Raw genomic sequence first — 26,363 nt, forward strand, 5'->3', positions numbered from 1 at the left:
AGCCAACTACAATTGTCGCCAAGACAATTTCCGCATCGATGCCTCGCTTGTGGGGGGAACATTGTAAGAGCCCGTCGCCCCGACGCTGTCTCTTCCAAACAATCAGACATTACACACGTCTTGGGGGAGAGTACTTGTAAGAGCCCCGACGCTGTCTCTTCCAAACACGTGTGTGTTCGTGTGTTCGTTGATTGTCATCATCGGAGTCGACAGGACAAAACAGGAGCGTCTCATATTCTTTCTCTACAGGAACGCGATTTCAACCATACAATATTTCCGTCTGTTTTTCCCTAAGCATTGTTGTCTTAATGTATGTACAATCACCACTACTTGCATTGCCATGCAAGCATTCTAATCATGTACTCATAATGTTCCAACGAATCTTCTGTATCAAACTGTGTGTATGTTTCTGTTTGTGAAGACGCCAAAGGTCTCTCCATTTCACATTTATTATGCTATTGCATTGTATCCATTAATCTGTCTTGAATCTCATGCAATTGGCCATATGTAGAATTTCCTGGCCTTTCCACTGATGTATGTTTCATTACCGTATGTTAATGATGTCTCTTGATATCGCCATCTGTTTGTCTGCTGACAAACACAGATGTCTGAACCTTTTATCTCTGTTTTACCTGTCCGTGTGTAGATGCTACATTACCGCTCGCACGCATCAATAACATCTTCGAAGATTCTGTACATTTATCTCAGTAAGGAAAAACCAATAAACCAGTTAACACCTAGCCAGTATGTCACTCATATCCCAGTCCTTACAGTACCACCAAGCTATTGTATGGCTGATTCTCTGTTACTATTTCACTGGGTGACACAGGTCGAGCCCAGAAAAGGGATTTTGACAATGGAAAAATCTATTTCTGGGGGAAGACCTGTGCCACCCAGTGACCCATCCCTATGCTTCCTTTCCCACCCAGATAGCATACCAAGCTTGGAGGGTGCTAATTTTGGGATGAAGATGGCGGGCGCGAGTGGTAGGTGGCAGCAAACGGGAGGTAGGAGGTAGAACGGCTCTCCCATGTTGGGGGCTTTGAGAATGGAGAGATCTGTTGGGCAAAGCATCTGTGATAGTGGCTACCACTCACCCCTTAGTGCATACTGACACCTTTGTGGTGATCGATCCAGGGGTAGTAACCCTGGCATTATGGATAGCTTTTTTTCTCTGGTATATTTAGCAATATTTATACCTAGAAATGTGTGCTATTGGAACCATTTCACTGGGTGACAGGTCTTCCCCCAGAAATAGATTTTTCCGTTGTCAAAATCCCTTATTTAGTTTGTGTGAAAGTTCATATATGCATTGTAAACTATGCTCACCTTTCTCTCTCTCTCTCTCTCTCTCTCTGTGTTACAGTTTATCAAGTACAGTAACCTTTTGACTAGAGTCTGTTAACAATCACACTCAGGTTTCTTAGACACTTCTTTGCTAAGTCCCCAGTTAGCCAATCGTCTAGGTAGGCTACCAGTTGCATGCCTTCTTTACTGAGTTCCTGGATAACTATTGCTGTTAATTTAGTAAAGGTTCTCTGTCCGGTATGTAATGCAGAAGGCATGACTTTGAATCTGAAACCTGGCATTTCTTATCCAAAACCTTATGGAGGAGTGGAAGGGAATGGTAAGAAGGATGTGTTATTTTTTCTCCTTCAGATCAATAGAAGCTGCCCAAGTCCCACAGAATTAGTGAAAGTACTTGGACAGCAGTAGTCATCCAGAAATTGCAGCACACAACTCTTTTTGGGCCCTGAGGTGATGCTCTGTGAATTCATAGATCTCCACCATAAAGTTTGCAAAAAGGTCTTTGCAACCATAACCAAAACAGTCTTAGAAGACTGAGAGCCTCCTCATAGTTACTTTCAGAGTGGTGGAAGAGGCTAAGATAGGAAAGAGGCTCCGAAATTCAGAAGTAGCAGTCCCATCTGAGATTTTGTCCATAAAGGCACCAAACTCTTGGGTGGCCACATTGAATTAGAACTTCTCCCATTCATAGAGGAACCAAGTACCATTCTGTATTGGGGAAAAACAAATCTATCCTGAAAAATTCCATATACTCTACCACAACCAATGTTTTCCTTTTGTTAGTGAGTTATTGGCTGTCTGGCAAAAGGATACACATTGAGGGATCATGCCAAGGGTTATAAGTACTGTCATCAGGGGCAGGTATTGGTGTCACTGATCCTCCTGACTTCAAGGAGTTACAGTCTGAACTGGTCATGATATTAGAACCAGTCAAAACTTTGAAAATAGGGGTCATAACTCCTCGAGTCTTCTGACTCTGAAGGGATCTGTGCAGACCTAATTTCTCTTTAGCCTTGGAGTTTTTGTTAGCTTGCTCCCAGAAACTTTTTTTTTTTTTTTGTTACAAGGATTAAGCCCTGCACAGGTGATTTTTGAAGACTTTCTAGTCTCTTTTGGGAAGACTTTAAAAAGTCTTGGAGATAACCTTCAACATAGTGTTGAGAACTGTTTTGATTTCCTATCAGAAATCCTCAACAGCATCTCTTGATGTAGTGTTGCTCAGTATTGAAACATACTAGCTTTGGGCACAATTTTCTTATTTGGGACCACTGTCCTGAACAAATTGAGCCTTGGTAGCCCATTGTTGCTGTCATGCAAAGGCTTGGGATTCTAATGAAGGGTCATAGTCCCTGGAAGGTACAGGAACCTCAGGATGGAGGAGGGTGGATATCATTGGGGTTCCTTCTCAACATCAGGTTATTGCATTGGTAAAAAGTACTTTAGGGAGAGAATGGTGACCTTATCAGGGTATAGCATAGAGGAGTCTAGATATTCTTCTCAGGGATCCCTCTCATATGAAAACAAAGTCCGTGCCTTTGGGTCTTCTAGATTCAAGAAGGAAAAGTTCATTGGCAAAGTTCACTTCACGCTCCATACTAGGGCATCTATCCCAGTGTATGACTCTTGATTTCCATCAGAGAAGTCATACTGGGAGATCTTCAGTTTCAGTGTCTTGGCATATTGTCCAGGACATTGAATCTGCTTGGAAACATGGATACTCTTGGCAAGAGCTGTACCAGAAACTTTGGACCTAAGGGCTAGCCTAAATCAAACCTTTTCTTCATGGTTCACTGCCATGAGCATGTTGCTTATTTTGCACATGTCCAAAAACTACCTAAACTCAGCTCTATACAAGTGAAGCTATGTTTATGGTAGGTGGTATGAGATGTCCCATTGGCAAACAGCAAATTATGCTGTTTACATTGGGGAAAGCAACCTTTAGGTTATCATATTAGCAACTCTGTAGTAATGAAAGACAAGAACCATGAGAAACGGTCAGATGCGTGCCATATATCTATCAAGCAAAACATTCACCTGCTTGAAATGGACTGACGTTGTAAGTACATGGTTATGACAATTGGATAAGAGCAATTTGGAGGGTGACATTCTTTCAGTGATATAATTACTGTATTGGTGTCATCCCATAAAATCATTATTTAACCCTTAAATGCCTACTGGACGTATCATACGTCGAATAAAATTGTCTGTTGGGTGCCAAGTGGACGTACTGTACGTCGACTACAAAAAATTTCAACCTTCGGTCAACTTTGACTTGACCGAAATGGTCGAAAAACGCAATTGTAAGCTAAAACTCTTACATTCTAGTAATATTCAATCATGTACCTTCATTTTGCAACAAATTGGAAGTCTCTAGCACAATATTTCGATTTATGGTGAATTTTTGAAAAAAACTTTTCTTACGTCCGTGCGGTAACTCAGCCGAAAATTTCAGAAATTCTTTCGTCATTTTGTCGTAATTTTTGCACTGTTCTATATTAGCCATTACATAAAGTTTTATATATGAAAATGTGCGCAATTTCATGTACAATACAACAGAAAATAACTCATGGTTGTAGCTTTTATCAGTTTTGAAATATTTTCATATAAATCACGATAACTGCCAAAATTTCAACCTTCGGTCAACTTTGAGTCCGCGCCAGAAATTCTTTCGTCACGTTGTCGTAATGTTTGCACTGTTTTATATTAGTCGTTACATAAAGTTTTATATATGGAAATGTGCGCAATTTCATGTAGAATACAACAGAAAATAACTCATGGTTGTAGCTTTTATCAGTTTTGAAATATTTTCATATAAATCACGATAACTGCCAAAATTTCAAGCTTCGGTCAATTTTAACTCGACCGAAATGGTAAAAAAACGCAATTATAAGCTAAAACTCTTACATTCTAGTAATATTCAATCATGTACTTTCATTTTGCAACAAACTGGAAGTCTCTAGCACAATATTTCAATTTATGGTGAATTTCTGAAAAAAAAAAAAACTTTTTCCTTACGTCTCTTGCCATGTAACTCGGCCGAACATCTCAGAAATTCTTTCGTCATGTTGTCGTAAAGTTTGCATTGTTTTACATTAGTCATTACATAAACTTTTATATATGAAAATGTGCGCAATTTCATGTAGAATACAACAGAAGATAGCTCATGGTTGTAGCTTTTATCAGTTTTGAAATATTTTCACATAAATCACGATAACTGCCAAAATTTCAACCTTCGGTCAACTTTAACTCAACCGAATGGTCAAAAAACGCAATTGTAAGCTAAAACTCTTACATTCTAGTAATATTCAATCGTTTACCTTCATTTTGCAATAAATTGGAAGTCTCTAGCACAATATTTCGATTTATGGTGAATTTTTGAAAAAATTTTCCTTACGCTCTGCGCTGTAACTCGGCCGAACATCTCGAAATTCTTTAGTCTCGTTGTCGTAATATTTGCACCGTTTTATATTAGTCGTTACATAAAGTTTTATATATAAAAATGTGCGCAATTTCATGTACAATAGAACAGAAAATAACTCATGGTTGTAGCTTTTATCAGTTTTGAAATATTTTCATATAAATCACGATCAATAGAAAAAATTAGACTTTCGGTCAACTTTAACTCGACCGAAATAGTCGAAAACTGCAATTGTAAGCTAAAACACTTACAGTCTAGTAATATTCAATCAATTAGCTTCATTTTTCAAGAAACGGGAAGTCTCTAGCACAATATTTCGATTTATGGTGAATTTTTGAAAAAAACATTTTTTTACGTCCGCGCTTTAAGAATTCATGCATCATTTTGTGATATTTTCTCTGTGTTGCTTTGATCGTTTTACAATTTATTATATACCAAAATCATCGCGATTTAGTGTATAGTACAACTAAAAAAAATTAACTCATTAGCTTTAACTGTTGTGCTTACAGCGCGATTTGTATACAATTATATAAGAGTTTTTTTTTTCGCTGTCATAAATTCCAATATTTATATATGATTTTTTTTCATTTCTGATGGTTGCATACTAAACTTCAGGCAATGACAAAAAAAGGGGCCAAAAATGAACTCTTAATCTTAAAAACTAAGCGTGCTGTGATTTTTTGAAAAAAACTTTTTTTCCGCTTCGGCGCTAACTCACCGAACGCCGCGGCACACGGGAGACGTTTTTGTAAATAGAGGCTCGGCGTTTAAGGGTTAACTAGAGGTACCATTACCTCATTCAACTTGTTTAATATATTAATAAATAAAGAAGAGCAATTTCTATCCTTCCAAGAAAAAACCCATGAATATCATAAGAAAAGGGTTATAAAAATGTGCAGCCTTGACATCTAATTAAGCAAGCAGCATAGTAATGGTTGATATGCATGACTTGGGGTATTGCAATAATAATACAGTCTTGGAATGCTCTGCAATTCCATTAAAAGCTAGTCAAGCAGATCTGATTTGAAATACCACCAGTATAAAGGTAAATTGGGTGGCACAATATTTGCTTTTCTCAGCAGATAACTGCAGCATTTCATATACACTGCCTTCAAAAATGTTCCAGTGCACAACTGGGGGCGTGTGACTCATACAGCAGACCTAAAGAGTAATGACCCTGTACGGGGTTAGTGCCGTCAGTTCACCTTACATGGTGCACTGTAGGCATTACTTAAGGGTCTTTGCAGCGTCCCTTTGTCCCCTAGCTGCAACCTGTTTCATTCCTTTTACTGTACCTCCTTTCATATTCTCTTTCTTCCCATCTGACTTTCCACCCTCTGTAACAACTGTTTCATAGTGCAACTGCAAGGTTTTCCCCCTGTTATACCTTTCAAACCTTCTAACTGTTACTTTCTGTTTCAGTGCTGAATGACCTCATAGGTCCCAGCACTTGGCTTTAGGCCTAAATTCTAGATTTTTTCAGTCTCTAAAGGCTAATGATGATCTTGGCCAGTTTGTGCACTGTTGCAACATTGCATGAGAAGGATGAAGGAAAACTGGGTAATCATTGTAAGCAAAGGAAAGAGCCCTCTTCCCTTGAATCCTTTTATACTCTTATCACTGTCTCTATCAAAGGCACTATTCTGGACAAAACCAACTATGAGAGAGTTCTTCCATATTGGTTGGTCTGTCCTATGTAGCCCTAGGGGGACCATAAGAGTAACTCCTTCAAGGACAAACCGGCTATAGTATCAAAAAACAATTTTTTATAATTTCTTAAAATTCAACCAACAGTTTGCCCCTTAAGTATCAAAAGAGTATACATACTTTTTGTGCTTGCAATTCTAAATTATTATTACACTGTGTTGATTTGTACAGATCAGCAATTTATTGCATTTATGTACTGTTGCTTTTTGAAAATTTTGTGCAAGTTGAAACAGCACAAGCTGGAACAATCAGTGAATTTGGTAACAAGGTCATTAATTGGTGGTTATTGGGGATAAGTGGGAGAATGCTTATTACAGTACTCCCTTTCCATCACTAGTAACTTTTTCTTTGGTCATCATCATATGAGGACATATTGCTGTGCTCCATCTGACTAGTTAAATTGAACTTGTGTTTTTTTGTTGAGTTTTCTGTATTCAAGAAATAGTTTTTTTGTTGAGTTTTCTGTATTCAAGAAATAGCCTTCATCCCCTCAGTTTTTCATGAGGTGGTGTTGTTGTATGGGAGATTTTACTGCTGTTGGGAGGCTTGGTAGAAGTAGCATTAAAGTTTTAGCTACTTTCTTCTCCACGCTGCTGAAGTCGTTCCTTCCCCTTCCCTGAGTATACCCTCTCCCAGGTGAGAGGGGGAGAGTTATCAAAGGAGGTGGGGGATCATTTACCTACTCTTATGATGTCTGCAAAGTCTTCTGTTGCAGCAACCCTTATGATGTCTGCAAAGTCTTCTGTTGCTGCAACCCGTATGATGTCACCTGCTGCATCTGCTGTTGCTGCAAACCTTACAACATAACCTAATGTTGCTACAACTGCTAGGAGCTCAATGCTGTTGTTTTCACCAGCAGTCTTCCTTCCCAGCACCACTAAAAGCTCTTCAAAGGAGTACACATCTAGACCTAAGTGAGGAAGGGAAGGGCTGTTTTTCAAGTTCATCCTCCTTGTCTCCTTTCCTTTGTAGGAGGAGGAAAAAGAAGTATAAGATATCTCAGCAGAAGTCCTATCTGGTTTCACACAAGCACTCAGTCACCTGCACTTGATCGTCTAGCCTCTGGCAGGGCAAGGATGGGCTACCGTACTCCAACCCACTTAGGCTCCTTTTTTTTTTTTTTTTTTTTGCTTAATCCTTTGGGATTGCTTGTAAATGAGTCTGGTTGTCCTGCCCACTGCAAGTGTCTCAAGGCTGAGCACGTGGGTAATGTGAACAACCCCCTTCAAATGCATAAATCACTGTGTGCAAGGAAGTCTGCTGTGCTTCCCTGGGAGTACACCTGGTTGACACAAAACTACCTACTCATTAGGCACGCTCTTGATCCTTGGATTGTGATGTGTGCCAACGGTGGGTAGGTTCATGACTATTTACTCTCATGACACACCAGCTCTAGGATTGCATAGCAGTGCATGTGCATGCACCTGTTCACCTGTGGAATACCTAGAATGGTACAAAAGCAGAATGCTCTCTCAGGTGTTGGGAGAGGGCATTAACCTTCAATCCTCATTGGCAAATGCTTGTTAGCTCCCGCCTCTCAGGGCACGTGTAGTTGACTCTGCAGCGGTATTCCTTTACTGAGTGTGCAGCCTTCTGATTAAATGGATGTGGGAGGCTGGTTACATGCGACAGACCATTTCAGTGCTTTCAAGTACTGGAAGGATCTGTTTGTGTGGAATTGGCATGTCCCAGTGGCCAAAGGAAAAAGTGACTTATAGCAGAAGGTGAGCGGCAAGTATTCCCCACTCACCCCCATAGCCACCAGTTAATGATCTTGTTACCAGGTTCAACAGCTATTCTAGTTTTACCTCTGTGTTAAAGGTACAGTTTTATATACTTGAGAAAAAATACAAATTACTTCAAATTTTTTTTATTTTACAGCAGTTGGAAGCTGTGCACATGTTCAAGAACTGCAACGCACAAAGCAAGGTCCATTTCACATAAAGGATGCTCTTTCTGAGAGTCAGTGGAATGTAGAGCATATAAGCTGGTGTATAGGTAAATGGAGAGGTAAACTACAGAGCTACTTTTTCAGTGCTGATAAATGGTAAGAATTATCAACTGTATCTTGTACTTTACCCAAGATCGTATTGTCAAGTTCATTTGTATATTATAATATTTTTTGGCTTTGTAGTCTTTGTATTCATATGTCTTTTATTACACACTTTTATTTAACTTGACTTCTGTGTCTGTCTGTCTGTTTGGGTAAAAACTTGTAACTCAGTTTTCGACCTGTTCCCTTCGTCCGATGTACTTGCAGTAGAATTTGCTCTGTTGGAGTGACTGGACAATGCTTCAGGCCATTTTGTGGTTTAACCTATGGTTATCGCACTAATTGTCTATGCTGTGTCAGGCATCTCATCCAATATGAGACAACATTTAGGGAGGTTCTGGAAAAACTGGGCACCCCCCAGAAGATCTGCATGATCACACACATGCATATCATCACAGTTCAGCATTGGCCTGTCCTGCATGAACCCCAACCACATTTGCGTAATCATTTGAAAAGCCTAACTTTGCTGAAGTACAGAAGAGTTAAAGGCAATCCTCTGGTATTGGAAGTAGCTGGGAGACTTGAGGTTCTGAGCGTATAGGAACCTGCATCAGCTCTACTTATAGCAGACGTATCACCCAAAGGCAAGTGAACACTGCCATCAGTCCTTGCAGAGGGTAAGGCACTTATGTTTAGCCTGGCATGACTTTTTGTGAGAAGACTTTCTAGATGGCCTCTTCTTCCTGCTCGAAGAAGAAGAGCCCAATGACAAGTTGGAAGAAGAGGCGTGCTTGTACTTTCTCACCTTACTCTGTCCACAAGTCTTGCATAAGAACTAGTTGAGGCAGGAACTACAGCAGATGAAGGAGTATGATCTGTTTAATACTGCAAGGCTATTTCCCAATATGGGAGGGTCAGCGGGGTTTAGCTTCTTAATGGGGATGGGAACACAAGCAGCAACAGACAAGCCCTTAGCCATAGAGAAGTGATACAAAAAGGCAGAGAACAAAGAGCTTTCTGGAATACCAAGAGTAGGTCACATTTCTGATAGGACTTAACAAAGCATGGTTAGGTGGTTGTGAATCATGAATAGGCACTAGTCTCACCTGAGGAGACCTCTGCTCCCACACCTGTGGACAGTCAGGGAAGGAGGAGCCAAAAAGATTCAGTAGTATCAAAGGCAGAATACTTCTCTTCAAAGAAACCTGCAAACATCTTTTTGCCCTCTTCCACTGCTGCCAAACCTCTCTACTGCAAAGGAGACTATAGGCACACTCCTCTCAGAATCTGCCAATGCAGAAAAACAAGATTGATTACACTTAATGCTAAGGAGATAAAATTGGCTTACAAAGATGAAAAAATTTCAATTTGATGGTCATTCAGAGTGCAGCAAGCCATCTTACCTCAACTATGGATAAAGAAACTGCATGCTTCCAGCAGGTGAGTGGAAAGATCCCCATTGACTTGCCTACTTCTAATTAACCACCTTCTTACCAAGTTCAGTTACCGATGCCAACTCACACTGAGAAATGCTCTTGCAGAATAGGCAATGTTTTGTGTTGTTGTAAGGAACAACCATTAATAGAAAGGGATCACCTTAAGCAGGAAGTGAAAAAAAAATTAAAATTACAGATATTTTTATTGTCTTGCTGTACAGTCTTATATACATAAATAACAAACAAAAAGGCATATAAAAAATGTAACCTGGATGTTGGTGAATTTGTACCATCCCAGGATTTGTGTACACAAAATTATTATACAGAATACTTAGCCTACACAAGTAGTGAGCAAAATGTTCAAAAATATTTTAACAGTGAATTTGAAGTACAAATACTACAAGGATGATTATTTACAAAAAAGGTGACTAAACTATAAAAAACTGAGTAAAGACCCTATGATATGTTTGCGAAGATCTTAAATGAAGGCTAAATACTTATTATTTACAAAGAGGATGTGAAAAGAAATAGTTTTAAGAGTCAAGTCTTTCTGCATTACTAGAAATAGGGTTTATTTGTATAAAAATATATAGCTGAATCACTACATTAAAATTAATAAATATTAAAATATACAAGAAATCCAAAAAGAAAAATACAAGCACCAGATTTTTGGATAAGTCATCTGGATAAATGAGGTAAAAGGAAAATTAATCCAATCATTCAACATAAAAGGTAACCATACACCATATGAGTGTTAGGATTAAATAAATATACCCTTGTTTCCAAATGTGAACAAAAGCATATGAATGCACAATAATGTTTAAATCTTCCACTACAGTCATGCACTGCATCACACATCAGCAACACATTATATAAGTACAAAACTTCAATCAGATAAAAAAAAAAAAAGTTTCAAATACAAACTGGTAAAATTATGTAAACATTTCAGTACTGTTACAAAGGAAGGAAAATCTCACAGACTTGAATCGTGAGGGAGGGCAAACTCACATAGACTTAATTCTTGATAAGTTTACCTAAATATCACACCTCCTATAAAGTTACTATGAAAATATATGGTCCCTTAGCTTCTAAGATGAATTCAGAGTGAGCATGAAGAAAGCAAAGTTTGGAAGAAAACCTACATCTCTTAAGTTAACCTGAAAATGTTTGAATATTAAGAAATTATTCAATCTAGTATGAATGTTTGCTTAAAATCAAAATCAGTTATCCTATAATTTAAATTATGTCTCCTATTTGAGTCATCACCAGATTAGTCTGAGAAAGATTTACGATAGTAATTTACATTATATGCAACATATAACTACAAAAAATGTAATTCACTATAAAATTATAAACAAAGCTATTTCCATTGAGAGGTACTCAAGCAAGTAGTTATACTGATGATAATGGAATAAAATCACTTCATAAAGGCTTTTACAAAATATATCCCTTAAAATATCTAATCACACTGCAACTAATGCCATTATCACATTTTCACATAGAAAATCCAGATTAATTTTCTATAGTGACAAGTTCATCTTTTCCTTGTAAATTCTACAAAGTAGTCATGTAAAACAAAGCTTGATGAAAACTTAGCCAAGACTACAACAGACAAAATTTGTCACCATTAATTTATTCCACCTAGAAGCATTGTATGTCCACAGTAACTTTCACAATCACATTCCACAAAATGTATTCCAACATGAAGAATACAACAAAAATTCACACACTAAACAAGATTCACTTTGGGGAGTTAAAACGTAATATGAAAATAGGGTGTAAAATGACTTCTGGGTAGTAAATTACCATTTTATGTCAGTCTGTGTACAGTCAGTACACAGTATAAAAAAAAAAAAAAAAAAATCGGGCTAGTGTCTAATTTTTGTATTAAAACTACAATACAAGGCCTTCCTTTTGAAATAATTACATTTCTGAAAAAAAGGAAACTCTCACAGAATTAACTGCCTATTAAAAATCTTTGAGCAAATTGCATTTCATGTGCAAAATATATGGAACAAAAGGAAAAACTTGAACTACCTATCCTTCATCAATCTTTGGTTGGAAGTAACAGCATACTGACCGTCTGACCCACTTGGTCAAAATTGATGTAGATGGAAACAGTCTGTACTGAGAAATTTATGCTCCAAATCTTACCACATAACTACAGTTGTCTATCTGGCAATGTACCTGCAGTATGTTGCTATAATGTATTAAAATGGGCACCCCTTTACTTTCTTCCATATTGAATACCATGACACGTAATCATAAGATCCTTTCTTGTTATATCTAAATTTTTAAACAATAACTAGCATTTAGACAGAGTAGATAGTCCATGCATTCAAAATTAATTATTACTGTTGTGTTATACACTAAACAAACCTAAGAGGTAAAGCAGCAGTGACCATCAATAAATTTGTCTTCCTCTGCTGTTCAACCAAAGACCGGCTAGAGGCTGGTTCTTAGGCTAGCATAAATCTGTGGATCAAATTTCATGCATTCCATTATTTCAAAATATGAAATTAATCTAAATTTTTTCCAACAGATTATTAATGACTAAGGTGGCAAAATAAGCCTTAAATGTAAGTGCAGTCTTTCATGCACAACTATGTAAGAAGCCATGAGTAATCTTCCAAATTTGACACGATATTATTTGTGGAATTCTGTTCACTGCAGATTGTCAAGTATTGGCAACTAGTTTGTCGTAAGTAAAATTTCATTAAAGTCTTAATGATGATGATTCTTATTAAAGTGTGCTTAACTTTTTTTGATGAGGGGTGGTAGCATAAGAATACAGTACTTTGTCAGTAACAGAATTTTAAGTCTGTTACTGACAAAGTACTGTATTCTTATGCTACCACCCCTCATCTAAAAAACTAAGCACACTTTAATAAGAATCATTATCATATGTCAGCTTTTCTCTTATGGTGTTAAGGCTTAAATGAAATTTTACTTATGACAAACTAGTTGCCAATACTTGACAATTTGCAATGAACAGAATTCCACAAATAATATTGTGTCAAATTTGGAAGATTACTCAAGGCTTCTTACATAGTTGTACTGTATGTGTTGTGTCTTTCGATATGTGAAACTGGTCATTAAAAACAATATGATGATAAATTTTAAAACTACCTTGGCAATTTGAGTCATCATAAGTTGCTGCCTCATACTTACTCTCTATTTAGTCTTTAACCGGCTAGTGCAATGCTACTTTACATTACCATGTCATTAGACTTGTATACAGTGGAAAACTCACACATCTATTCTGAAAACCCTTATGGCTCTATTTGTATCTGTCAGGATACAGATTTAAAAGATTACCTGAAGATCCGGCTGTATTTGTATCTGGCGGGGCACAGACTTAAAAGATTACCTGAAGATCTCAAGTCTGCAAGTGCAAATGGAACAGAAATGTACTTTGCAACCCTTACCCCTTCACTTTTTCTTTTTTATGATTGTTCAAATAGACACCCATATACAAAGCTGCATTCATGTAGCAAGATATGATTCCATAACATTTCTCATATTTCAAACTTCATATCACTTTCTTATAATAAAACTATTGCTTATCATTAATTGGGTTACAAGTGTTTGCTTGCAGGAGTCTACATATTTCTACTTAAGAGCTTTAGCCAAAACCTGCCACTATATTTTTAATATTCCTGTGTTACATAATTATTTCTTATAACTATATGACTGGAACATTTGATTCTTCTATAACAGAAATTTGGGTCTTATGTACTGTATTCTAATTTAAAATATTACTCGATGTTAAGTACCAAGAATCAAATTTAATATTCAATTTACTGAACAGATATACCACATGCACCTTATATTCTACAGGGACCAGAAATCTAGATTATTACTCTGCGCAGTGCTGAATAGTAAGAAAATCTTGAAAATCTGGTAAAATTCAAAATAAGCAAGCTTTTCACCCATTCAGATGTTACAGAATGAGAAATAAAATTAAGTCCTATTAAAAAGAAACCCATCATACTTAAAAATTACATGAGAGAGATGGAAAAGAGATTCACCTCTCTATTTCTTCATCAAGCTTATAAATAAAAATTGTATAAAACCCCATTTTCTTTTAATATAGGAATAATGTACATATCACTTAATCACTTCTCCCAAATGATAACAGAAATCTTAAGATAAACAATAACTTCCACCTTCAAATGTATACTTTTCATTAGGTTTCACTGCATATGCTTTTCTTCAAGTTTTGATTTGACTAATAAAAATGCCATTTTGAAAGACTGCATTCTGGATACTTCAAGCAAATACATATATATACTTTCCTACAAACAACACCAGTTATATTTAAATTGCCAACCTAACTGCTTGTTTTCAAAGTCACTCTTGCTAAATGCACCTCACTTTGCATACACAGTTATAGACGAAGTACAGTGCAATATTTACCACTTGGATGGTCACTAAATGTGATCCAGTGTGTGTACAAATAAAAAAAAGTTTAAATATATTACAAGAATAATCTTCATGGCCTTGAGAACATTCTTCAACAGATGGGCCATAATGACCTGGTTGTTAAGTTCTTTTTTCCATTTTTAACATTTACCAAGATCTGTGATTTAACTTATTTCTGGCACACTCTTATTTCTCTGGTCAATTAAACTACCACATTGGATAATTATCATGCATTGTACCAGATAAGTACTTTAAAGTATAACACCCCATCTGAAACACCAGGTCTGTGCAAAGACCATAGTAGATTATTTAATCTAATGTCATGATTTCAGTGAGGGATAAATGCCTTTTTTCCCTTTTTTATGTAAGAGAACCATTAGCATAAATGATTCTCTAAGCCATATGCTACTCTTCTTTAATGTTGCCAGGGTTCATCATACCCCCATTCATAACTTGTGCAGGCAATTTGAAAGTATCCCTCTTCACAAGGGAAAGCACTATCAACTTGAACCTGTTTAACAAAGAACTTTTCAGTCCACAGTACAATATCTATGATCATGTCTATAACAACTACTCTAAGGGGATACTTGAAACAACGATTCAATCTAATACACAAACACAAAAAATAATGAATTTACTTCAGAATTTTTAAATACTTGGTATAAAATTTCTATCAAGTTTTTATTATCTTCAAATATTTCAAAAAACTCTCACAAAATAAAGAATGACACCTTACCTTATGTATATCTCATGTCTGATGGTTGCTGTAAACTTCTTAACCAAACACCATGCAGTGGCAGAGGCAAACAACATATTATAACCAAGGACAATCCAAAAATTACCCAACCAGCTGATCTTCCCAAAGTCTCCAAGTAAATCAAAGTTTGTTATCCCTGAAAATTAAAAGTTTATTATCTCCAAGGCTGCAAAAATTATAATGCCAGAGAAGACACACAGTCAATATGAAATTTTAAAGTAATTTGTACTTTTTCTAGGGAAAATAGAGCTTTTTATATAGGAGTATTCCTAAGTGTGAGCTGGAAATGGTCCTTGACATTTGGTAAGAGGGTGATTAATTACAAACAGGAGGGTTAATGGGGTGGGGGGCACTTAACTTCAATATACTGGCTGTTTTTCCTTCTGCATCAGTAGGAATTATTATAAAAGGCTCTGGTTTGTATACACAAGATATAAATTGTGTTAAAAATTTTTGCTAGTTCTTAAAAGAAATATAAACCGTCACCTTGTACGAAGGATATTCCCCTCTTTAGGTGGATGGGATACACTCTCAACTGACTGGCAAGTTGAGGAGCACGAGTCAGAAGGCAGCTAGTATCTGGGTCAACACCTGATGGAAGAGTGCAAGGCGTCATATCTTATGAACCAAAGCTCTAATGCTTGATTATAAAGTTTACCTGCACTATGGCCCATCCAACATGTGCTTAGCCTGACTAGTTCCTTACACAGAAAGGAAGAGTGAAAGAAGGGTGAAAGACCCAATCACTCACCTATTCAATCTCCATCCAATTACCTATGGTAAGATGCTTTTTTGTCCGAGAACAGCTTGGAGGCTACATAAAATCTTTAGGAAATACCACTTTTCGAAAGAAGAAGGGTCCTAGAACATGTGGGTGACATCCCTGAAGTAAAATAAGGCAAAAGTAGCCTGGTGCTGCCCGACACCTATCATTAATACCTATGAAACCAAAAGTTTCTTAAAACAGCTCAGGTTGGGCTAACAGCCCTGAACAACAACTCCCCACAGGACAGGCTTTATGTCCACATTACTGTTCCATGAAGCCAAGAAGTTAGGGGTACTTGACACCTCCTACTTGTGTCTGCCATTGCTACAAAAAGACCCAGATGCTTGGGCCTCAGAAATTAGATTCTCATTAGATAGTGCACATGACTCACACTGGGCATGAAAGCATCTTGTCCAGCAGCTCACAAAATGAATTCTTTAAAGGGAAAGAAACAAGAAATGCTCAATGCTCTTATCAGCCTCTGACAGGCTCTGACTTTTTACCACAAACTCAAATAAGAATGAGAGGAATCCCAGTCCTCAGGGCTAGACACTATATGAATGGCCATGCAACACTATCATGCTATGGCAAAACTAAGGCTTGCGAGGGTAAAATCTCTATCTGGCACCAAAGTTAAGTTGCAGGGGACAAGAATGAAATTTCTCTCCAGAGGCCAAAGCTAATGAGGTGGGCATTCAAACCTTCTATACCCTATGAGCACAGACAACTCTACCAAGGAAGGGATGTCCATGCTCTTCAGTTGGAAGACCCGGGCCAAGGCTTCACTGCAGGGACTGAGAGAAACTCGTCTCAATAAAGGTGGGAAAGTCAGTCTGCATTATGCTGCAAAGTAGTTCCAACCAGAGACCGTTTACAACACCAATTGGAGATGAGGCTACCTTACAAACATGGCTAACTGAGAAGGGTAGGCCAAAGGAGAATCTCTGGATACCTTGAGCAAAAGACCTGGCCTGGCCTAGCAGATTAGGGTACAGTACCTCTTCTCATGGTGCTGACAAGCAGCTGTCATGGTTATGTGAAAGCTAAAGTGACAGCTTGTGTCGATTATTTGGTACAGACAGGAGGAAAGGCAAAGATATCCAGATGGCCCAGGGTATGCTAGAAGGTATTTCCCTAGGCAGCCTACAGTCTGGAACAGGAAAACTGAATACCTGAAGCTTTCTATTTTGCTCAGCAAACAGACTGATCATTAGAGTTCCCCAACCCAAGAAAGTACAGATCAATCTGTCTCTAACTATCCATTGTGATTGAGCTGGTCTGTAAAGACATTCCTTCTAGCCAGAATGCCTGTGGCTGACAACTCAACAGCATGGTGAAACCACTTGCATCAATATCACTGACTGTTGCTCAATGAGACTACTGAGTGTCCATCAGACAATCACAGAATGTTGTAAGTATCTGCAATTCAAAAATACCTAGATGTTCATGTGCAGATGGAGGTTGTTCTCTGTCCAACACACTTAAAAGCAGACAGATCTCTCAAGTGTGCATCTAACCCCTTCTTGAACTGTTGGAGAACAACAGCATTTCCATATGTGGGGAGTTAAAAAAAAAAAAAAAAAAACCCCACTACTAAGTTCCCTTTTCCCTTCTCCCTTCACCCAACCGCCAAGCGCGGTCTGCCTTCACTCTTGGTTCAAGGACACAAGGTGATGAGAAGGGCTGCCTCTGAAGTGAATGTCTAAGGAAATGCCTTGTGAGCTATGAGTTTCTCTTAAGGACAAGATGAAAAAGCCAAGCTGGTTGTTCCTATAACAAATGTGCTGTCACCTCCTTGCTAAAAACTCTTGCTGTTGCTGTCTATCAGCATACCCCATATCTGCCTGCTGCTTGGACACAATATCCCCAGTTATTGTGATCCCTAGGTTATGACAAAAGCTGAGACAGTGGTCTCTGTTCTGGAGCAACTGCATCTCTTATAATGCCAGACCTAGCCAGTCATCAAGCTAACAGTAGACAATCCAGTGCAAGTAGCCGAAGCTGGCTGACACCAAGGTAAACACTAACATGAACACCAAGGGGCTGTTGCCGATCTAAAGCACAGGGCTTTGAACTTGTAAAGTCCCACACAAAATGGAGATACTTCCTGGAGGACTGGCAAATTGTCATCTGAAGATACACTTCCTTCAAATCCACCAAAAGCATTAAGTCACCCTCTACCCTTGCAGAGACATGGGAAACATAGCTAACTCAACTATCTGCATGTACACAATGTGGAGACCAGGTACACATGAAGCTGGTGGAGAAACCTAACAGGACAAGCTGGGACCAGTCCTCGTGTCCAAGTGGGCCAACATGTCACTGACCTTTCTCAGTGAAGCCCATATCAGCCAACCAAAGGCTTCACAATCCCTTGCAAGTGTTTCCAAGCTACTGCCTCTCAGAGACTTGGAAAAGCACTTGCCTAAAAGCCCTACTGAACTTCTTGCAAAAAGCCCTCTTGGACTTCCCTTCTTCCTCCTCCTGTGGGAGAAGAGAAAAGTCGAGGATGAGGAAGAGGAGAAAAACAAGCTCAGCAATGAAGATAAAAAGGACATGGAAATGGTGAGAATGCTTCTTCTGATTCAAGTCTTGATTGTCTCCAATGCTGCAAGAAAGATAGAGGCAGACAAGCTCATCCATCTGAGCTGCAAGAGAAGCAGAAGGGTTTACTACAGGAAGTATGACCACTACAAGAGGGACTCCTGTTCCAATTACTGAAGCAGCAGCAGGGGCAGGAGACAAACCTTTCTTTGCAGCTCCCAGGCGGTACAGGAATCCTGCTGAAGACGGGCTTCCAGGGATATCTTGAGGTCACCCCTTCTGTAGGTACTTGGCAGAAGATGATAACCACTGACCTGGATATAAATATCAACAGGTGCAGAGGAAGGCAACCAAGGAGCACAGGTCAGTGCCTCACCATGGGAGAAACTGACCCGTCTCCGCCCAAGGTGAGCAAATTGTAGGCACCTCTTCCACCTGAGCATCCCCCACTGCCCCAAATGAGAAGTACTTGTAAAAGAGATTAGGATAGGCACAGAAGGAACAGGGAGAAAGGGACCTGTTTGTGTTCCAGGAGGTGCACTTCCCCTCTGAAAAGGCCAGCAAACACTTACTATCCTTCTGTTTCCTACTGTACCTCTCCCACAAATAGAAGACCAATTAGTGCACTACTGGAAGGGGAAACATAGGTGCATTTTTTCCCACCTTAAGTATAAACAGCTTCAAAATGGCCACCTATGCCTCTCACAATGTCTCTTGTCTTGCTTTTTCTCCATTTGAAAAAAAAAGCAACAAGCATACAATAATGAAAAATACTTATACAAATATTCAACAGACAATAAGAAAGAGCGAAGCAAATATCAATTCTTAAGGAAAGCTGAAAGAAAAGTGCTAGAAGGTAGGTGAGTGAGAGGTAGTCTCCCATTTGCTTTCCCATAACCACCAGTTAACTACATTGTTACCAAGCTCAACCACAGTCTTCCAACTTTCACAGAACAACACTCCTATTTAAAAGGAAAGGGTTTGTACTTCCAAGAAGGAACAAACTTTGATAAATTAATTTCCACTGATATACAGTATTACTATTTATTCCAGTTATTGCATATCAAACACATATGGAAAAATAGGAACAAATTTTTATGATTTCAATTTTGGTCTGATTTAATGATAATCTTTAAGCAGAACCCAATTGTATGGGAGATAAGAGCTGCACCATCCTCCAACACTCCAAACATCATCTTAATGCTACTTGATGCTGAATATTATGGTTTTTTCAAATATGGTTATTTTTTTATGTAGATGACATCCTTTAGTCATCAGAGTCTTGAAAGGCTAATGAATTTATGGTATTATTTCACATGTTATAAAATTGTCACCCCATTCCTGAAATTGAAATGCCCTTCTACAAGACATAAACAGATAAATAATGGTAGTTTAAATGACTGGAAAAAAAGTGTTCAAGAATTAATATCTCTGCAGATGGTTATGGATTACCTGTATTTGCTTATGGTGCTTTGCATTTTTTTACTGCTGTCCACAGATATCACACTGTTAAAATTGTTAAATGTACCACTTAAATATTTCTGTTGTTTTCATTAGCTCCTCCTTTCATTACAGTTTATCAAGTTTTATATTGATCTTACACTCTATTAGAATTCTCATTAAAGTACATTCTAATAGAATTGTCATTAAAGAACAACAGCAATGGCATTCATTTTCTGTTTCCATTGTCACTGTTTCCTACAATTTCCATTCTTTCAAAATGCAGGTCCATTATATCCTACGGGATTAAGCTATACTTTATTTCTGTCAGCCCCGGGATACATTACAGACCTAGTTACCTGCCCAACTCACCTTCTCGTGTTATACTGTATTAGCATCTAACCTTCAAAACTAAATCTAGTTCTATATTTGAAAGTTTATTCCATAGTCATCTATCCAATACATTTACAATACAGGCATCATAAAAGAACTTGTAAAAAGTATACGCCTAGTTAGACAAGTAAGAGACAAGTATTACTTTCAAAGAAAGGAAAGGTGACTAATTTTAAGTCAGTTTAAATATACTTACCTAATGTTCTAGCTAAGAGAGGCAGGGCGCTGGATAATATAAGCACCACCACACAGTTAGCTATGACATGCACCATGGGAGTGTCTTGCGGCTGTGGACGGATCTTTGCAAATAATGGCAAAGAATAGCATCCTAATAGAGAGGCAGCTATCAGGTACAGGATTAGCACAACCTCCAACAATGCACCAACAGAGCCCATCATTGACAGCAGCACTGATCTCTAGATAAAGAAAGAGAAAAAATTAGAGGTTAATGCCAGGGAAGAATTTGATACTGTACTTGCTTTTATCAATTATTACAGTTCTGGAATAATTCCATTCCTACTGCCTTTCAATCACTCATATTCATATAGCTTTAGTATATTCCAAAATTTGAAATCAATTCAGACCTTTGTAATTTTGTGTAAATGCTCTGCTTTTCTAGTTACATGCATACATAATACAAATAACAAGGTTTACTAATAGCCTTGCCCATCTAGCCTACCTCTTTTCTTTCAATTTATTTTCACTTTACTAATCTAATTTTTCTGTGGTTCAGATTTGTTTTGTTAATATTTTATATAATCATCTGTTATACATTTTGTGACCTGTCTCTAACATGCAAACATCATCTACTGTATATTTTACTTCCTTCAGTTATTATTCTTGTTATATATAATACTCTAATGAATATTGTATAACGCATATGTTTCAAACTGCCATATATCCCATATTTTCCGGCCTGGAAGACACTATTTTTTCCTAAAAGAAGTCTTTGAAATTTCTAACATGTCCAAGAGGCCAAAACTAGTATTTATAAGCTTATCCTAACAGCAGAGGAAGGTTATTTTTTGCTAAACAGGATTCAGAGTTCCTGTATACGCCCCTGAATGAAGTGTATAAATTAAACTTAAAAACAGTAAATAGACAAAAGTATCATCAGAGCAGAAAAAATATATGCAGCCTAGTCACAAAGATTCACTCCCATTTTGGCAAGCTAAGGTAGATGAGTCAATGGGCTTTAGTAACATTTTTTTATAACATTTTATGTTACCATAACATATTATACGTTACTTTTTGAAATAACAATTTTCACTCTACTCAAACAACCCTGACTTGGGAACATTATAAATTGACATAAGTAAAATTATGGCATGTTAAAATGTTTTACTGGTAAGTCTTACTATAGCCTAGTAAGACAATTATAACCAAACACTCAATAACCATTTGTTTTGCTTTATTTGACATGCTGTGTGATTACATGTGTTGCATTCAGTAAGCAACAACAAACAAAGATAACAACTGGGTTCCACAGTTTTAAATATAAAACTTAATATCAAAGAACATTAAAAGACCATAAGAGAAAACTTGGATTTGTAAACAGGGGTTTCAGAAACTCGGAAGAATACACAAAACACCACCAGCTTTTTCTGCAGTATACCGTAAGATTATGCTGTTTTCAGATGAGCTAAAATGAAATGCTTTGCGTCTACATAAACAAACTGAAATGTTGTTTCTTTATCTTAATGGCAGTATTTGTACTTTCTTTTATATTCTGTTCAGTTTGGGGTGTAATGTTTGCACGGTAATAAAAGGAAAGATATTTTCAGGTTCTGAAGACTGAAATGTATGGAAACTATAATAAAATGTTATTTAATACGGTACAGTATTTCTAATATTTCTTATATTATTCCTGTCTGAGATAAAAAAATAAATTACATAAGCCTACAATACTATAAAAACCTAGAATATTGCACCAGCTGTAGCCCCTTCCATATACAAGCACTGAGACAGTGTTGGCCAAGGAAATTTCTGATGAAACAGCTAACAGTTCATACTGTTTATGTTACTTGGTGATCTGGTCACGTTTTTCAGTTTGCAGGTATGTCAACCTCAGAAAAGTTTGATAAATATTAATATCAATGAACATTGACGAACAGTATTTTTAAAATAAATGAAAAATTTTAATATTGTAACCAATATGCTGTAAAAGCTGAAGTCACCACACTTCAATGTACTGAGACAAATTTGTGTAACACAATAACCAAACAAAGCCAGGGGAATGTCACCACCTCACAATGATGTACATACCGTATATATTGTGTTTTTATTCTAACCCCACAAATTATTATGTTTGGTTGTAATATAGTTACTCCAATGGCAGTAAAAACTATAGTAGGGCTGAAGAATTTCAGAACTGTTACACTTTAGTGTCGGTGAATCATAACATGGGTACCTACATGTAGGCTATGTGTAAACTTTGGGTGTAATTTACCATATCTACATAGTGAAAAAGAAAAATGCACAATGTAAGGGGATAACAGGATCTACATGTTGCTAAGCAAAATGTCTTGGTAAAGTAGGTGAAAGTCATCCAACGTTATTTTTGCATTTACATATTTTCCAAAATTTTACTGGTCAAAAGTGGGATACATCTTTTAGGCCAGAAAATATGGTATATGTATATATTTTCACTAAGCTTAAAATAAGACAAAACACTGAAACTATACAGAAAATCTGTAAACAAAGCTTACTAATTTAACTTAAATTTGCATGATGCATACATGAAGCTTTATGTAAAAATAAAAAAATGGAAATGTCTCTTGTTAATGCCATTAATATGTTTATACACAAGACATCTAATGCTGGACTAACACTGAACTGCACAGTTACTTTGATATCTTTAAAAACCCAGTTGTTATATACACCAACTGGCTTCAAGAAACCCTTGTAATAGAATGTGATAGTTACCCCAGCAGTTTTAACTGTCACCCTTACTATAAATATGAAATTACTTAAAGAAATGATACAAAGAAATTGTCTATGAAACAAGTTCCCCAGAAATGAATTACAGCCACAATATAAAATGCCAGAGTAAAACACTTGCAAAGAGAAATCTGTCTGATCATTTTACACAGCATTTCCATGAGTAAGTTACCAACATAAACGACATAAGAGTTACGCTGTCTTGTTTCATGCCATTATAATATGTACCAGTTGAAAAGGGAGATGTATCTGAGTATGAATACCTAAATTAAAACATTAACAAAAATAATTGGTATACAGTACCATGAACTGCATTAAAATTATCAAGTATACTGTACATGAAATTGACATTTGTTTACCTTGCCTTGCTGTGCTTCTCCCAATATAGCTGGAGCCGATGCTAGAGGAAGGGCTTTAATCCCAATAAGTAACTGTAATGTATTCAGGCCCACAATTGCTACAGCTGTCCCAGTCAGGACAAGCAGAAAAAGTAATGCGAGAGGATATGCTAAAGTGCGTTTTAAAACACCTGCACGTCGTCGTTCCTCTGTTTAAAAAAATATAACAGATATTAATAATCAGCTGTATAATAATTGTCTGAAAACCCACAGTTACCAAACTTTATATAACTATTATACACAACCAAACTGATATACTTTCCCATAAATTATAATTACACTATGCATGAAATCTATATAAAAAATAAAAGTGATGTGCTTACCTAGTTTTAGTCTGGTCTTTTTAATAATATGGTACTGATGGAGAATGCTTTCCCTTGTTGGAGCACTGGAAGTTGATCTGGTAATGACCCTAACATGGGGATGCAAGGGTTGAGCTAGCTGCCTGGCTAAGGCATCTTCTTGTAATAGAGCAGCCTGATACTCTTCTGCTAGATCTCTCAAGAATCCTGGCTTTACCATCAAACGCCCCATAGCAGTGAACAAATGGGCCAGCCCAACTGGAGTGCACACTGACAAAATAAATACAGAACTGTTGATACATGTAAGATTAACAAATACATTTTGTTGCCTTACTCTTAGCACTATAAATACAACACTGATTTCCATGCAGGCCATACAAAAATCAAACTAGTCAGTCAAATATGAATCACAACTTGGCTATGGTATGTACTGATTAAATCATGAGATGTCTTAACTTACTTTGCAAGGAGGTCAGAAACTTATTTTACTTAAAAGTTTGGAACTTATTCTACTAAAAAGATCTCAGACTTACACAGCAGCATTAAGACGCCAAGACAGGATATGAGAGAGTAGAGAAATGGCAGGTAGAAACTTCCCCAAACATCTGGAAAGAAAAGGGAGCAAAAATTATATTTTATTTTATATTTGCTTTTCTACAATAAAACAACATCTATTATTTAAAGCCATTTTTTCATAATCATAGTAATAAATATGCATGCTAAAACCTGATCAGGATAACACAATGCTTTGGGTTTCTCTCATGCTATGAGAATATGCTAATTGAAGAGTAAAGCATGGCAATGCACCTTTGTTTAAGCTCTATTGGTTACAAAACCAAAGAATATGTATCTACATTTGAAGAAAGCAGGTTTTCCTGGAACTTTAGGGAAATTTTGGAGAATGACGAGACTATGATCCTTTGACCAAACTTAAGATGACCTTGGAGAAAGGTGATAAAGTTCACCCAATGAAAGTCATTCAAGAAATACCTCTTGCAATTGCTTCCATTCTAAATTAACTGTAAGTGATTATATGTACACATTAGACTGCTTTACAATGTACTGTATTCTCCATTGGAATATTATTGGAATGGGCCTTGTTATATTAGCAGTATGTATCTCAATTCATAATTAAAGTATATTACTAATGTAACCATACTGATGGTACATAGGAAAGTACAAAGTACTTTCACTTTATTATATTGATTATTATAACACATGTTACCCATATCATTGGTTTAATATTATTAACTCTTACATCACAGACCCATAGGTTTTGTACTATGAAATAAAATTATTATATGCACTCTAATAAATTATAACTTCTAGAGATTTGTCATGGTTGAAATAACAGTAGCCATGAAACAATTTTTACCACCTGTGCTGTACAACATTCTCACGTATATAAGGGTTGCACCTTCCACCAGAGGACCACCTAAAAGAGTATACAAATATTATAAAGTACTGTAGTCCATACATACATTATCACCCAGAGCACTTCAAAATTTCATTTCTTACTAATGGTCAAGATCAACCTTCAATTTCCTCATTTTACTACAGTATTTACTCTATGTATATCTTCACAAATTTACATACTCATTCCACCTCCAGATCTTCAACCAGTGCATTTTAATCCATTTTCAATCTTGTGTTTTCCTCTGACTTTCTTCTCATTAAACTCACTGTCTTAATTAAATTTACAGACATATCTCCTTCCTCTCCAACTTGAAGTGCAATGTGCCTCAACTTTTTCTTCAACCAGATGATATAATGAACAGCTATACCTACAGCCATCCCTCTTCTCACCATAACTTCATGTTATAACAATGTACTTATTTGGAAACCATGTACTTCATCTCTCTCTAAACAAATAGTTTCTATAGAATCTTCATTCCAATTCACTCCAGGAGCTCCATTCCTAACCGTAATAGCACCTCTTTCTTTGTCATCTAGCTTTGCAATTGAATCATCTAGCATGACCAGCCTTTCACATTCTACAAATACTTTTCCATTTCTGGCCCTTATTCACTCATAACTGCAATATGTTCTCTTGCCACATTCAATTTTACTCTTGCAATTCTCATACTAAAGCATTTATACTCTTTCACCCGTTCCTAGTCTTCCTGAAACTGAATGCTACTAATTCTGGCTTTACACCTTCAGTTAGCCCAAGCACACACTACCCATGTCCTGTATCTACATCTTTCAGTTACCCAAAACACTAGCACTCTTTGTCCTTTCCAAGGAGGCACACAACGCTTTTCACTTTCTCATTAAGTGTTATAATATCAAGCTTGCTCTCTGTACTTAAATCAATCAGTTACCATGCACTTCTCTCCTCCCCAACATACACACACACATTCAGTACCCTAGAATTACAATATATATATATATATATATATATATATATATATATATATATATATATATATATATATATATATATATTATATAATATATATAATATATATAATATAGAATATGTGTATGTATGTACTATATATATATATATATATATATATATATATATATATAT

At 36.8% G+C, this 26,363-nt stretch overlaps 2 protein-coding genes across 5 annotated transcripts in view; one reads left to right on the forward strand and one right to left on the reverse strand.

Moving 5' to 3' along the window:
- Positions 1-8,579, forward strand: part of LOC136832177 (pseudouridylate synthase TRUB1-like) — a 54,383-nt gene extending 45,804 nt beyond the window's left edge. For all 3 annotated transcript variants that reach the window (XM_067092932.1, XM_067092929.1, XM_067092931.1), the window contains exon 7: positions 8,315-8,579. In XM_067092932.1, coding sequence (XP_066949033.1) covers positions 8,315-8,484 — 170 coding nt within the window. In that variant the 3' untranslated portion in view covers positions 8,485-8,579. The remainder of the gene's footprint in view (positions 1-8,314) is intronic.
- Positions 8,580-10,046: 1,467 nt separating this feature from the next.
- Positions 10,047-26,363, reverse strand: part of lili (LMBR1-like protein) — a 128,071-nt gene continuing 111,754 nt past the window's right edge. For both annotated transcript variants that reach the window (XM_067092926.1, XM_067092925.1), the window contains 6 exons: positions 24,361-24,432; positions 23,849-24,097; positions 23,487-23,674; positions 20,384-20,603; positions 15,024-15,180; positions 10,047-14,798 (listed from right to left, as the gene is read on the reverse strand). In XM_067092926.1, coding sequence (XP_066949027.1) covers positions 14,693-14,798; positions 15,024-15,180; positions 20,384-20,603; positions 23,487-23,674; positions 23,849-24,097; positions 24,361-24,432 — 992 coding nt within the window. In that variant the 3' untranslated portion in view covers positions 10,047-14,692. The remainder of the gene's footprint in view (positions 14,799-15,023; positions 15,181-20,383; positions 20,604-23,486; positions 23,675-23,848; positions 24,098-24,360; positions 24,433-26,363) is intronic.

The sequence above is a fragment of the Macrobrachium rosenbergii genome, chromosome 49 (assembly GCF_040412425.1).
Source record: "Macrobrachium rosenbergii isolate ZJJX-2024 chromosome 49, ASM4041242v1, whole genome shotgun sequence".
NCBI classification, from domain to species: Eukaryota; Metazoa; Arthropoda; class Malacostraca; order Decapoda; family Palaemonidae; genus Macrobrachium; species Macrobrachium rosenbergii.